The 15,420-nt window shown below is 42.4% G+C and overlaps 2 protein-coding genes across 2 annotated transcripts; both read left to right on the top strand.

Annotated features, from left to right (window-relative positions):
* The first annotated feature begins 2,173 nt into the window (after window positions 1-2,173).
* On the top strand, window positions 2,174-9,551 carry cplx3b (complexin 3b). The gene is made up of 4 exons (XM_011493811.4): window positions 2,174-2,482; window positions 2,615-2,838; window positions 7,195-7,282; window positions 7,386-9,551. Exons 2-4 carry the CDS (start codon window positions 2,678-2,680, stop codon window positions 7,608-7,610), a joined length of 474 nt encoding a protein of 157 aa, XP_011492113.1. The 5' UTR covers window positions 2,174-2,482; window positions 2,615-2,677; the 3' UTR covers window positions 7,611-9,551.
* Window positions 9,552-11,477: 1,926 nt separating this feature from the next.
* On the top strand, window positions 11,478-15,041 carry LOC101160152 (growth arrest-specific protein 1). Its single transcript, XM_011493800.3, has one exon. It carries the CDS (start codon window positions 11,980-11,982, stop codon window positions 12,727-12,729), a length of 750 nt encoding a protein of 249 aa, XP_011492102.1. The 5' UTR covers window positions 11,478-11,979; the 3' UTR covers window positions 12,730-15,041.
* The last annotated feature ends 379 nt before the right edge of the window (window positions 15,042-15,420 follow it).

Here is a 15,420-nt window from a genome sequence, read left to right as displayed (position 1 = left end):
CATGTACATAAAATAAATTAAAAAGCATACTGTTGTAGCTAACAAGTATGAAAATGCCCTAAAAAACAGCCATAAAAAATATGTTAACACTTGTTTTTGGTTGTAAATACAAGACATTTTATTTGAAAATGTTTTTTTTTTAAAAGCATTTGATATCTTTTCTTACTGTAGCTATAGTAGCATCACCTCTGAGCTGCAAGCAGCTTAAAGTCCCACTGTGATCATCTTTTGATCTATTTTGAAAGCGTCTTTTAATTATGGTAATACTATTTTTAGCCTAAATTAAAATCTTGTTGTTGTCTAAGACTTGGTTTCTCCGATAATGCAGTATTTTTTCAGAAATTCACCTCCGAGTTGTGGGACTGCACAACCCCACCTTACCATGATCCCCATCTGAGAGCTCTCTGTTAACACGCTCTCCCGCCAGCTTACAGCCCCTCACACCCCCAACCGAACATTACCGTTGCAACAAAAATGGCGAGCCGTACAGTTCTGAGCCAGATTCCAGCTCTGATGAGGAAAACGAAGACGCACATGCATCTTTTTGTCTGGAAGTGGATGCATCGGAATGGAGCGGAGCAGGGAGCTAATGACCTGCTCAGCGTATTTTCTATGGCACAAATAAGCTCTTTTTTTGAACTGCCATTTTGGTTTGCCACTAATTCATCACGACTACGCAAATACTCGGAAAGGCAATTTTGATCTTGATTCTCTTAATATATGTCCTCCATCCTATAAGTAAAAATGTCACAAGAATGCCACATGTCAAAAATGGCAAAAACACAATTTTCTGGCCATTAAGTCCTCCTGGTCAAATGATTCTATGTTCATCAATACCTTTCAAAACGTTTGACACACTCCTAGAGATGTCTCAAATCCATTGTAATCATGTCACCATCACCTGCCCTACATTTAAAAACAACAAAGAGGCAAGATTTTGGGGCGTTCATCCTGTCCTCTGCATGCGTTTTCTTCTAAACTGCAGTGACGATGGTGCATCCTAAAAACAGCTGTTGCTCTGAATTTTGAGCTTCCAAACTCTGCAGCAACAATTCTTCATATAGACTGCAGCCTGCTTTACTGTGGAGGAATTTCACCCTTAAGCTCATGTGTATTTAATATACATCCACTTGGATAAAAACCCTTCTGCTGTGGACCTGCTAAAGTACCTGTAGTCAGGGCTTAGTGATAATCCATAAAAAAGTGATTGGGGCCTACTTGCTTGGAACAGATCCCATGGGTGTGAACATGAAAAGCAAAAGGGTAAAAGTTAATGTTCAAACATGCTGGTCTGGCAAAAATTATCTCCTTTATTCAATTTCACAGAGATGGCTGGTTTGATCATATTCACTGTGTTATATATTGCAATCTATTCACCAGAGGCAGCTTTGAAGTTGGAAAGGAGATTTTATAGCGAAGCAGGTATGGCGACCAGGGCCTCGCTAAGCCGGTGACAAAAATGACACTGAGGCGTTCTCTGTCTCTTCTGATCCGCAGGGACTGGGAAAGTAGGCCAGGCTCGGTGTCAGACTGCAGGGAGGATCGGGATGCTCAAGTTGTTGACTTGTGATCAAAGTTGTTACTGTTTTTTTTTCCCCATACTTTGGTTGTCAAGATTTTCACAGAGGTACATATTTTAAAATACTCCTTGCAAACACAAATATAGGTCTCTCTCTCTCTCTCTGTTTTTTTTTCTTTTCATTTGGAAAGATGTTTTCCAAGGGAACACAACATCCTCCAGAAGCTCTGTCAATAAATAGCAGCGTCTTGTAATAGCTTTTGAACTGTGCACTTTAGTTTCCTTATGTCACACACACACACACACACATGCATGCACACACAAACAAAACCCTGAGTGTAAATAGCAGAGAAAATCCAATAATGAGCATAAGAGTCTGATTTTCTGAAGCCTCTTGAGTGTCTTGCAGATCAGAGTGAAAATGGGAGCATCATGGAGATTTGTAGGGTAAATGTTTGATGTTTCCATCTGCTCTTGCTCTGCGCCCACCGTTTCAACCCCCCCCCCCCCCCCCCACCCCCCCCCCACACACACACACACACACACACTCGTGCGCATCAGACAAACACTTCTGGAGTGCACTTTTTCAGAACTCATTAGGCTAATAATAAGTCATGCCCTTAACCGACAGATAACCATTTGACTAGGTTGCAGTTGGGAAGCTTTTGACAAACACACCAGCGCTTACGTGACCCTGCAGAAAGTCACCAAAACAGCCGGGAGAAACAGGTTTGGTGTCCAGTTGAAATCAGACGCAAGAGTCACGGGATCCCCGCGCAGCCGGCGATGCAGAGCGCCCAGTGCAAGCGCACTGACAGCTCAGTGTTGCGTGGGATTGGGCGGAGTGGAGGCTGCGGACGGACGGGATTGGTAGAGTTCAGCGCCAAACTTGTTGGCTCGTCACTGAGCCGCTCCTTTTCATCCTTGTGCGCGAAGCTGACCAGGGCCGTCGGTGCTGAAACTGTAAGCCTCCGACACGTATTTTTAGGCTTTTCTTTTTTTCAAGCCCAGCATTTGTTTATGCGCGCAGCTAGTACAAGACGCCTGAGTTAAGCCGCCCTTGCCTAAACTCATTCCATCCTCCGCTCTCTCCAGGAGCCCAGCAAAAGCTTTTAACGTCTTCAGCCGATCCAAGCGGGGACTCTTCAGATCTCAGCCATGGCTTTCATGATCAAACATGTGGTAGGAGGACAGCTGAAGAACCTGACAGGCGGACTGACGGAGGAAAAAGCTGAAGGGGAGAAAAAATCCGAAGGTGGCGCTCCGGGGATGACCCAAGAGGAATTTGAGCAATATCAGCAACAGTTAGAGGAAGAAAAGTAAGACAGTCCTATAACTTTATTACTGAGCCATAAAATGATAATCGACGGCATTTGTCAGACAACGCCGTCGAATCGCAACGTGTTTTTATGTACACTTGGAGGAGCGCCCTCAGTGCGCCGCGCGCACTTTACGCATCAGTGCAATAATAGGAGCGCTCCACAAACAGCTGCTCCTCTCGCCCAGAGAGCCCTCCGTTTCTTATCTTTGGCTAATCCTGAAGCATTTTTAATGATGTGACTCCCTAAACTATTCTTTTTTTTTTTTAAATGTTTGTGAGGATTCGTGCCTGAGGGTGAAAAATGTTCCCATCGCTGTGAATGCGGTCTCCTAGGGCAAACAGCCATTCAGCATTTCAGATGTGTTTTTGGTAAATTCCAACATTCCTTTTTAAGTGTCAGTCATATTTGAAAAAGCTTGAATAATGTAAATCTGCATCTAGAGTCAAAAATCTATCAATTTATGTTTTGGAATCACATTCTTACCAAGTTACTTTTCAGATTTTAAACCTAGTGAGTTGATATTACCTCTTCTTAAGACAAGACACAATTCAAAAACAAGGTTATTTGGCAAGCAGAGTTCCAGGGCACACCGCTCACAGCTGATTAGTGTGATGCTCCCCTCAGAGCAGGACTCCAAATCCCCATTTTGGACCATCACTACTGCTTTGAGACGTGTTTGCTGTGCTTACTGTTTGGTTCAGACAAAAACCGATCCTAGCCTTTGCTTTCATTTTTCTCAGGGCTGGATCTCAGTCATAGCATCATTCGACAGCTCTGACGGACACTTCTGTCCAAAGTGTCTCTTGATTCCAAAAATTTAAAGTGTGAGTGATGTCCTGATGCTGGCAGGATTAACACTCAGCCCAGCCTACTGAAATCTGCAGGAAGCATGGCGAGACGCGTTTCCGTCATATCGTGACCTTCAGTGGCAAAGAGCCATTAGTCAGAGGTGCTGAACATGAGCATAGATCACTGAAGGGAAGCAGAACAGGGCTGTAGGGGGGTGGGGTAGACTGCTCATACAGGCATGTCACATGTAGACATTTTATCACCCTCAGCAGCGGGGCCACAGTGACAGCCCTGGTGATCCGTTGCCCTTGAGAGAGAAGACACAAAGCTGCAAGTGAGCGCTGTGTGGCCCCTCGGTGCTCAGCCCACTCACGTTAATCCAAAGTGAACTCCAGATCGCAGGGGCAGGGCCACGGGTGCAGCGCCTCCACACAGAACAACCTTCTCCTGACACAGAGGATGGAAATGTTTTCCCATGAAGAGCACTGGTCCTGCAATGTCACTCTGTATTTAGATGATGCTGCTGATTCAATCAAAGGTGCAACATTCAGCTTCTTTCCCTGTGTTCTTCTTTTTGTTGCTGCACTCGTGGCTCAAACTTGTCAAAGGCTACTTGTCATTTTCTGAGGCATTTTGTCAGACTTGTGGTCATTGATGAGGAAGGCCTTCAAACTTTGAAAGGTTTAGAAGAAAGGGGCTGGAAGCTACTGGATGCCCTCTGCTGGAGGCAGCACACTGTGATGGGTCAAAATCAGTGTTAAACACTGGCAGGAGGTATCAGATAAACCTGGAGAAGAAAAACCTTAACATAGCAGCAGCTGTGACTGAAATCCAGCAAAAGCTTTTCTATATCAATAGCTTGGATTTGAACATGTGCAAAAATAGCTTTGCTAACCGTCTAAAACCAGTTTAAAAGTGGTGGAAGATTGATTGCCGTTGCAGGATTACCAAATTATGCTTCGAAACTCTGCAGCATTTACAGAAGAGAGGATTTAAAATAAGAAAATAGTGAATTTATGCTTCTTAAACTCTGTAATCAAGGCATGGGGTCATAACTGCCCCCCAAAACACGGGGGCCCACAAACTAACTAAAGAGACAAAAACTACGGTACAAAAAAACACACACAAAAAGCCCCAACAAAAATAAAATAAAATAAAAAAAAACATAAGGTTGGACAGACAAATGGACAAATAGACAGACAAATGCAACTTTAACTGGACACAAGATAGTGCTGCTTGTGCCTGTCCCAAGTCCGGTAAAGCAAAAGGTGTAGTGTCAGGAAAAGGATTTGACAAAAACCTTATAGACATATCAACTAGATCAAAGGAGGAAAGAAGAGATGAACTGATATGACGATGTCATGGTTTTTTATGCACATCTGGAGCTCTGAGGGATTTGACACGCCAAACTCACAGCATATACTCTGACTTGCCCCCCAAGAATGATGTATTATTACACCCTACAATGGGGGGGGGGGGGGGGTCCAGGCCTGTTTACAATGGATTCTCTTGACAACTTTTTTTTTTTACATTAAAAGGCACAATGTTTTATTTAATTTGTTAACCCACTGAAGTCAGATCCAAGTGTTTTCAGACATTTTTCTTTTCTTTCATTTATTTATTTATTTTTAACAGATACAACCACACAATGATGCAAGGCACAGCTCTTCACAAAAACAAATTACAAAAGAAAACAAAAATGTGTACATATATATAACACAAATATAACTATATATTATAAAATATAACATAATATAACATATAACACAAAATATAATAACCTTTCAGCATAAATTAAAATACGAGGCAAAACAACAATCTGGGCCCTAGATCTGTAACCATTCTGTAGCAGAATTACAAATGTAAGATTCAGCTGATCTTTTTTTCCACTTTTTTTTTTTTCCACTTTCTTTTCAAATCATTTTCTAAATATCAGGAAGGTCTTGACAACTTTAAGCTGAAGGTTTTTTTTTTTAATTCTGGAGACTTTTTACAAAACTCTCAGACTTTTCATTTGTAAGAATTTGAAGAGTTTTGTCATTGAAAACTGAAGCCTTCTCAGCTGATTCCTAAAGAACTCAACCAACCAAGATGTTTAACAAACACACACCAAAAACAGGGCCCCTAAAAATAAATTGAAAAATTTGAAAAATGTTTCTTTAAAATAATGGGATAAGAAAAACGAATTCTTATTTAAAGAAAATTCTACCTATTTTCTTAAAGTAGGGTTATTTTTCTTGCAAGAAACATTAGGATGATTTTTCTTGCAAGAGAGAGAAAAAGTCATTTTTTTCTTGCTCTTTTACTTTCTAAAGATTCAGATTTTGCAATGCAGGGTGAAAAGGAGATGTAATACTTTCTCAAGGGTTTATACTTAGCATTTTAAAAAGGAAAAAAAAAATGTCCACAATATTGCACCCCTACATACTTGCTCATTTTGCAGCACCGATCTTGGTTGTTGTTTTTTTAATTAATGTGTGGCTAAAGGAACATTTTGTTCAGAGGTTGTCCTCCTCGCTTCAGCTAGAACACACACATTTCTGCACAGCTTGAGCAAAGTAAACAACAGCTCTAAAAGATCAACACAATCTTTTAGTTGAGGAGTTGGTTTCTCCTAAGGGGGGAAAGAAAAAATCTTCCAGAAGAGAGCTGAAATAGGCAGGAAACTGAATTAGGAGCACCTGAACATGAGCGGAACATCTCTGCTCTGCACATCCCCCAACACACACACACATAGGTACACACAAACATTTGTTGTGCTACTCCACCGACTGTTGGCTCTGTTGTTAAAAAAGGACACTGTAAAACCTGCCTCCAAGGCCTTCTCCATCCAGATCTGATTAAAGTCTTGTGACACGTTTATTGCAAAGATGCAACGAGATAAGAATAAAGAACATTGTTTTTTCTGCATCAAATTTAATTCAATTAAGTGTATTTAAATGTGTTGTGTCATTTCACAAAAACAGTCATGAAATCAAGTCTTTAAAGTCCATTTATTCCTCCTAAAATCCACTGAGCTTGGATTTTACAGTGTTTTCATTTAAATCTTGCAGATCTCTCAACCAAATCATTTCCAAGGATTTTAATGGACAAATGGACTAAGATTTGCTCTGCAACTACTGATGTATTCATGTAGAATTTATTGCTATTAATTTAATTTACAATAGGTCCTTCACTGTGGTTTGTGCTAGTGGAGTCACAGAGAGCCAACCAAATACTATTCATGTCCCTTTTGCTATCTTAATGGGTCCAGATGACCCCACCCTTACATTGACTTGTTATCCCTACCAGGATAAAGGTGGAGAGGATTTCATGTAATCCATGGAAACCAGTGAAGATCACAAATCAGTAAGGAACAAAGGTTCAGCGCACTGTCTTGTGGGGTCCAGATGACCCAACTCCCAATGCTAAAGTGCCTAGGAGCACAAGGGTTAAAGTGTGCCCCATTGAAAGTGAATGAAATGTTTGTTTTCATTTTGTAGTCACTTTAGAACCTGAAATCCATGTGTTGTAAAGCAAAAGCGGTCCTTTTGAACATGCATTTATCCTTTTTTTCCCTTACAGACAGGAACGAGAAGCTTGTTTTGCACAAAAGAAAGCTGAAAGAGCCACCGTTAGAACCCATTTTCGAGAAAAGTACAAACTACCAAAGGTAAATCAATGCCAAATTACGGGTTTATTCTTGGATTTTGGTATCTAAAATTCTTCTTTTCCTTCATGTTAAAGTGTGTGTCTGACTCTTTTCTGTACCGCAGAATGAGTTGGATGAGACCCAGATCCAGCAGGCCGGAGACGACGTGAATCTGCCCACAGAGCTGGCCAAGATGATCGCCGAGGACAACCAGGAGGAGACGCACAAGCAGTCGGTGCTGGGCCAGCTGTCCAACATCCAGAATGTGGACATCGACCAGCTGAAGGACAAAGCCCAGGCCACGCTAGAAGACCTCAAAAAGCAGACAGAAAACTGCAGCCTCATGTGATGCGGCCAGCTTGCCGCCTCAGGAGAACAGATTTGCAGGCCTTCATTAGAGGCAGAGCTGCTCTCATTGCTTTAGCAGAATGTCAGCTGGCAGAAACACAAAATTTCATTACTGGTATTAAAAATGAAATCTTTGGAAATCTTGGGCTTAACCAGACAAAATTCAGTCTAAATTCTGGAAATCCTGAATGTCATTTTTCACATTTTGGGATCATTTCTGCCGTTTGAGCAACTCCTCCTCTGATAGAAGTTTGTCTGGTGAGTCCAGTCCTTTGTTCCCTCTGTTGGCCAGTGTCCTCCGCTCCCTGTACCTCATGTGACCAGTAATAACACAAGATGATCAGTGCGATCCTGCAGCAGAGGTGCCGGGAATGTGTGCCGCCTAGTGTTGTCTTTTCTTTGACACACAGCTACTGGTTTCACTGATGAACACATGCACTTTCAATGAGAGCGGGATCATTGAGATCAGCTGCTCTAGAAAAAAAAATAGAAGAAGCTTATCTGGGATTGTGTGTTATGTTAAATTTGGGAAACCCTTTATTTATTCCCAGCAAAACTTTAAAACATTTTTTTGTCTGGTTTTGTTTGAACCTACCCGAACAAAAGCACACAATTGCACAAAGAGGCAATTTAAGACAAATTAAGAACTAAAAGTGGTTAAAAGTAACTCCCATATGCTGCAGTAATATTTTCTTAGACATATCATTTGTATCTGTTAACTTTTTCTGAACTTTGGTGTGCCTTGGATGTCAAGGTTGTCTTATTTTAGGCTAAAAAAGACCTACATTCCTATAGAAAGGCTTTCTGAATTGATAAATTCTGCAGGAAATTTCTTCTAAAAGCCACAAAAGATGATTTACTTGATGAAATGTAACAATATTTGCAAAGTAGAGGCTAATTTATGAGAAGACGCATGTACTCCCAAATTTAACGTAGCATTCTCATAAAGCAAGTAGATCTGTGAATATGCTGCATCCAGATTAGAGAGAAAGCAAACACTGTAGGAAAGTTGTGTGACGCCAAAGCCTGTGCTGACAACAAACTTAGAAGAAACGGCACTTATATTCCTTGTGTAACTGCGGTATGAGTATAAATCCAACACATTCGAGTATTAATGTCCTTGTAGATGTGAAGGTATCTAATGTTCGCCCGTGCTGTCCACAGCAGGCTTCGTCGATTTCCATGAGCTCGCTGGGTCTTGTGGTGTCCTCATCTTCACTTCCTCCATCCCCTGTCCCATCTGCCCCGGCGTCTCAGTGGTGCTGTTCGTGCTGGTGGGTTTTTGTGTCGTTTAGCTGGTGTGATACGTCAAGTGGTGTCTGTGTAGAAAACAAATATAACAAAAAAGTCATCCCGCAGCAGAAGCTTGCAGTCACTCACAGTCGGTTGCAGCAGTGTTACATATCCTCTCTGACCACAAAAGGAAGGAACTTGAGGGGGATTTTGCTTCGGCTGTTTTCTATCATTATATCCGTTGTTGTGTTTGTTTTTGTTGTCGTCAGATTTTTTTTTTTTAACTTTGTTGGAAGTTGATTCAATTTTCTCAATTTTTTGTGCCACTCTGCTGCTCCACTAAATCTGCGACAACACAGTTGTTACGCCGAAGAAATCGATCCTCAGTGACGGGACGAGCTGCAAAAAGTCCTTTTCTATCAAAGCCACGCCAGAATATGTCATTTATGATCATGAGGTGATACTCACAGGTGGAAAACAAGCCATAAACTAAAACTTTATTGCTTTGTGAGAAAGTGTGACTTAAAATACTTCTACATAGAACTAATAATCAAGTGTAACCTTTGTGCTGTTTTTCTGTGGAGGAGACTCCTGAGGAAATGGCTGCTCTAACATGCAGTTTCCTGTGATTTTTTTTCTTTTCTTTCTCTGTCTTTCTGTCAGAGCATTACACTGCGTTTCAACTGCAATAAACAAATTTTTATGAAAATATGGACTTTTTCCAGTTCATTTAAGCAGCAAAGTGGAACCACTACACATTTTTTTAAAGAAAAATTATAAAATCTATCCATCCATTCATCTTTAGAACCAATAGTATCTCTTTAGGGCTACTGGAGCATATCCTAGCTGGAACTGTTTGGCAGTTTAGAGACACCAATTAACCTATGAAGCATGTTTTTGAACTGTGAGGAGTGCCTGGAGAAAATCTACGAAAACATCCAAACTCCACTCTGAAAGATCCCAGCGGGGATTTGACCCATGGTCTTCTCATTGTGAGGTTCAGGGTGCTTACCACTATCCACTGGTCACCTCTGTGATCAACCAAATGCATCAAGATTTCAATGACTGTTTGTTTGAAATCTAAGATTCAGAACTACTCTAAAGAAGATCTGGAGTCCACAAACTTTCAGCTCAGCAGATAAACCAAATGCTTAATTATTTCAATAAGACTATATTTAAAAAAATATAACTAAATTGATTTAAGGATTTTTAACCCTTGTGCTATCCTAGGCACTTTAACGTTGGGAGTTGGGTCATCTAGACCCACTAGACAGTGCTCTGAACCTTTTTTCTTCAATGATTTGTGATCTTCACTGGTGTCCATGGATTACATGAAATCTTTCTACCTTTATCCACCTTTGTCATGGTAGGAATAACACGTCAATGCAAGGGTGGGGTCATCTAAGATAGCACAAGGGTTAAAGACAAATAATGTTGTAAATGGCAGCAGTATTCAGAAATATTTCTTTAGTTAAGCTCCACTTTCTATTTTTATATTTTGATGAGTCTGAGCAGTTTGGGCACATTAGCGCCTCTGCAGTTGGCAGCTTGAATTGCAGATCCTCTTTCGGAATTATTGAATGTAATTGTTTGATCCTGGATTAATTGTTTTACATTCGTTCCATTTTAATTCACACTTTAAATTAGGTTGAGTGTGGTTTCTCTAAAGAGGCTGTTTTTTCTGTTTATTATGGGATGCCTCTGCCTGCAGCTGCACTGGTAGGAGCCCGAACACCAGATGGAGACAGAAATGCGTCACTCAAGAAGTGGGAGTGATTGTCAATGATGAGCACGAGTGATGATTGACCAACTGATGCTCAGAAAAGAAGACAGACGTGATGGAGCACATTTCTATCCACTACGACCGATGAGAACAAGAAAAGTGCAAAACTTTCTAGACTAACAGTAGAATGTCTGGATTACAATGTTTCTATTTGTACTCATCCAACGTGCGTCATAAAATTCACACTTCCTTTACGCACAATCTGTGCGGGGTTAGGGGTGTTTTTAACTGCGTGACATCCATCTGTTTTTGTATTTTTAGTAAACTGGCACCTCTCTGGACGCAAAGCAGCCTTTAAACAGAGAGCTGGTTACCATCACAATGGCAGGAAAAACCTGCGCCTTTGCTGGGTTTCAAGTGCGCCGTGAAAGGGGAATGGCTGTAAAATATATTGGTGCTGAAGCTTTCCTATTGACAGGCCGCAGTGCGTGAACAATCTCCAGCCCATTCACTGTTACCACTTTGACACAATCGGGGTAAAACGGGCCAGAAAATACTGCTCTCTGTCTTTCTCCTCTGTCAATCGAGGCTTAAAGACTGGATGGAAATGGAAAGGGGTGCAGAAGGAAGGGGTGGGGTGGGTTTTGCACCCCCTTATTTTCAGACTTGTGTGTGTGTGTGTGGGGGGGGGGGGGGGGGGACCACACAGACTCAGGGTTTCATTCTAAACAGTTTCATCCAGAGGATTTGTGCTACTGCGGGCCCGCAAATTGATCTCACGTCTCGTCAAACGGCGACCAATCGGTGATCAAGATCGTAAACGGAGGAGGGAAGAGATGGTGGGGGTGAGGAGGGGTGGGGGTCGGGGCTTTCTTTTTCTTCCCCCCCCCCCCCCCCCCCCCCCCCCGACAGAGGGAGGGGTGCTGCGGGGAAATGATCGGTGGACCGTGAAGCGGAACAGCGAGAAGAGGGACAAAGACGCACATAGCGGGACAGAGAGCAACAGAGGGGAAAACTTTGGACCGCGTGGATGGTTGTTGGAGTCTGGACGCTCTGAGAATAATCGTTTTGTCAGAAAAAAATGTGAGTTTTTGTTGAAGATTCCGTCTGGGATTAGTGTCCTTAAAGCGCGCGTTGTTGCATTTGGATATCTCCGGTGGCGCGTTGGTTGACGGACTACAGTTTTTGCCTGGACGCGCTTCCAGAGATGACCGTTTCTGGGCTGGATATTATTTTCTTTGTAACCACTTGGGTTGATCCCTATCCTGATTTTTTCGGTTAAGAGAGTGAACTTCTTCGGAGCGGACGGTTTGTGGAAACTTTCGTGGACTACTGAACTTACACTTTGGATGGTTCTGATCCGGATGTGTTGGAGGAGACAGTACCAATTGTCGAACTAGAGCTTCATCCGAGCATGAGGTGCTGCTTTAGCGCCCTGGCACTTCTACCATGGGTGCTGGTGGCTTTAGATGCCCAGCTCATATGCTGGCAGGCGGTTTTTCGGTGCAACGTGGAGCCCGAGTGCGACCTGGCTTTCCGCCAGTACGTTTCAGCCTGTGAGGACGTCATCGCGGGCGCCACAAAGCAGTGCCCGAGCCACTGCATCAACGCGCTCATCCGGCTCAATGACACCCGCAACGGGCCCGAGCTGGAGAGCTGCGACTGCAAGCAGGACCAGGAGTGCCTGAGCGTCCAGCGCGCCATCGAGCCGTGCCTGCCCCGCAGACACCCCAGCGAATCCGGCGGGATCGGCTGCATGGAGGCCCGACAGCGCTGCGAGGAGAACCCCGTCTGCCACACCTCCCTCGCGGCTTACTTGGCACACTGCGGGCAGCTTTTCAACGGCAGGAGGTGCTCCTCCAAGTGTAAAGCCACCATTCAGCAGATGCTGAGCATCCCAAATGGCGAGCTGCTCAACCAGTGCATCTGCGACGGGGTGGAGAGGCCCTTCTGCGAGGTGGTCAAGGAGAACATGAGTAAACTGTGCTCCATTGGAGACCCCAGTGATGTCACGCACACGCCAGATTACAGCTATGATGACGAGAACGACGGTGTGAGAGAGGAGGAGGTTTATCCCGAAAACTCCTGCACCTCCAACAGCTGGAGCTCCCATTTCCTCCTCCTTCTTTGGCTGTTGTTCTGGAAATGTTGGATTAATGATTGAAGTGAAAGAAAACTACGATTATTATCTATCATGATGAAGTCATTTTTTTCCTGGATTAAATCAAGATGCAGTTCCTCACAAAGAACCACAATTAGAGACCGTCAATGATTGTGTCCCTCTTGGGTTTCTGTCCCTTTTCATAGGTGATCACTGTAATGACTGTGTCTCACATTTCAGGAAGAATCTTCTGAGAGAAAAATCAAAGATGCTTTCAGGTGAGAGGAAAGTGTTGCTGCAACATCCCGTGTGCCTTCAGAAAGCTTCTGTTTACTTGGCTTCCCTTTAATTGTACTTGAAGTGTGGCTTTAATAAGACTAAAGACAAACATCGGACTGTTTGCTCTGCTCTCCATGGCAGAGGCCTTCAGTTGTTGCAGCAACCGCTCTTCAAATATTTGTGGGAAACATTTAGAGGATAGGCCAGGGTGTGGGATCAAGTACTTAAATTAAGTGAAGCACCACTCCAGCACTTTTGTCGTCTTCCCATCCCCCAGTTCAAATTGTTTTACTGAACTTTTCCTGAGAGGGCCCCCCACTCTTCCTCTCCCGGCAGCCTTCTTTTTACGCTCTGCCAACATGCAAGTGTGAATGTCCCGTCTGCAGTTTGACTGCCGTTTCTCATCTCGGGCGTCTTGCACAAATTCAGTCAAGTTTATGCATGCTTTAAAACATTTGCAATGAAAACAAAGCATCATTGATGTGTTAGGATGCATATGACAGCTTGTTAAAGCTCTGGAAGGCATAGTTCTTGTCTGCTCTGCAGGACCTGCATCGTGTTGCTTTAAACTGCAGCTATTATGTCCTTTGAGGAGCTTTCCTGCTGTTGTAGGATTCATCTGTCACACAAATGCATGTTATTTGGTTGAAATTAAATAAATGTGCACTGGTTGGTTAAGGAACTACACGAGGACACCGAGGGGTTGAATGTACAATGAAGGAAACCCACAAAAAAATGTATATATATATTGGTAAACAAAAAATGTTCACAAGGAAATTTCATGGCAATTACACACTAGTTCTACGGTTTGTCAGTGTTTTTACAACTTCATTTGAACGGACCAAATTGCCTGGACGTGTCACACAGTCACAACAGCTGTTGGTTCGGGGGTGTGCGTTCAAAACAAACACTGACCGGAATAGAAAAAACACCTGTCCAGTTCCTAAAGTCCATCAGAAACTAGTGAGCAACTTCACCTGCTGACTGAACGACATTTACAGCTGAGAGGTTTCAAATGGGTCACCATTTGTCTTCTATTTACTTTGCATCATGGCAGTCTTTCCCTTCTAATAATGGACAATGCTTATGCCACATCCTCTATTGGATTTACCTCTGTTTGTTGGTCTGCTCAATAGTAACTGTTTTTTTCTAGGACATAGTTTCTGCAGAGCGGCAGTAGCTTGCTGCCACTCAGATCCCCAACCTAACATTAGTGGTCCGACAAAAATGGTGAGCAACATTGGAGCTTTCTAGCTGTACAGTTTAGTGCCAGATGCCAGCTAAGACGAGGAAAACAAAGACGTACATGGATCTATTTGTCTGCAAGTGGATTCATCCGAATGGAGCAGAGCAGGGAGCTTGTGGTCCGCCCATCGTATTGTCTACGAGACAAGTAGGATATTTTTCAAACTCCATTTTTCGTCTGCTTTTATTAACAATTTGAATAAAGAAATCCTCAGAAATGCCATTGAAAGCTTAACTCTCTTTACGTCTGTCCTCTATCATCAGGAAAAAAGTAACAAGAACATGTTAAAAACACAATATCCATCAAAGTGGGTCTTTCAGTGCAACCACAGAAAAAGGGTCATGCGAGCATTTTGTCTTTTTATTGAGTTTCCTACAGAACCTACAATAATTTTGTTCCAGCTGTGCCTTGTGTCTAAACTGCAATTTAGAAACAGTAGTGCTGCATATGACGTCCCATTGGAGAAACGGGTTGAAGTTTGGTTTCAACCTGGGACCAAAAATAGAGAAAATACTCACACTTCTGTTCCACCTAAACTGTTGTAAGCCTCATCTGGGTCTCCAGAATAGAACCACGACTGTTCTGAAAGAGCAACTGTTCAACTGTAAGCAAATAGAAACACTAAAGAATGTTTTTGTGTGTTTGTGCCAGTTTGCAGCTCGAAATGAAGCCTTATACAATGTTGTCAAATGTTAAATTATGAAGGTGTGAGATGAAAAAATGTAAACATATTTCACAATCATATGCAATAAAATAAATGTGAGATCAATGTTAAGGTAAATCAACATTAGTTCAGATTTCCACAATGCCAGATGGGTTGATTTTTGAAATAAAGTCTCTATAACTCAAAGAGATGTTCTGTCTGGCTGCATTTCTTCAAAGATAAACAGACTTTTTTTATAATCATAGCATTTTCTGTCCTTTAAGTTTACGAAAGCTAAACGACAAACCTAAAGGAGAAAACTTGAGGGGTTTTCCTCATAGTGAACCAGTGACGTGCGGTGAGGTTAATGGCTGGTGAGGCACTGACGTCATCAGTCAGATTTACAAACATATGAACCATGAGTATAAATAACTGAGTAGCTTATTCACCATTTGATTGACAACAGTTAAAGTTTTGTTTAAAATATAATTTCAACATGTTTTTTTTCATATACAAACTGCAGCATAGAAAAAAGCACAAACGTTATTATCGTCTTACCTTTAGTTGTAAATAAAGTCCATACGCC

Source organism: Oryzias latipes, chromosome 3, assembly GCF_053564925.1.
Source record: "Oryzias latipes strain Hd-rR chromosome 3, Olatipes_Hd-rR_3.1".
Lineage (NCBI taxonomy): Eukaryota > Metazoa > Chordata > Actinopteri > Beloniformes > Adrianichthyidae > Oryzias > Oryzias latipes.
This window is presented reverse-complemented; position numbering and strand designations above follow the sequence as displayed.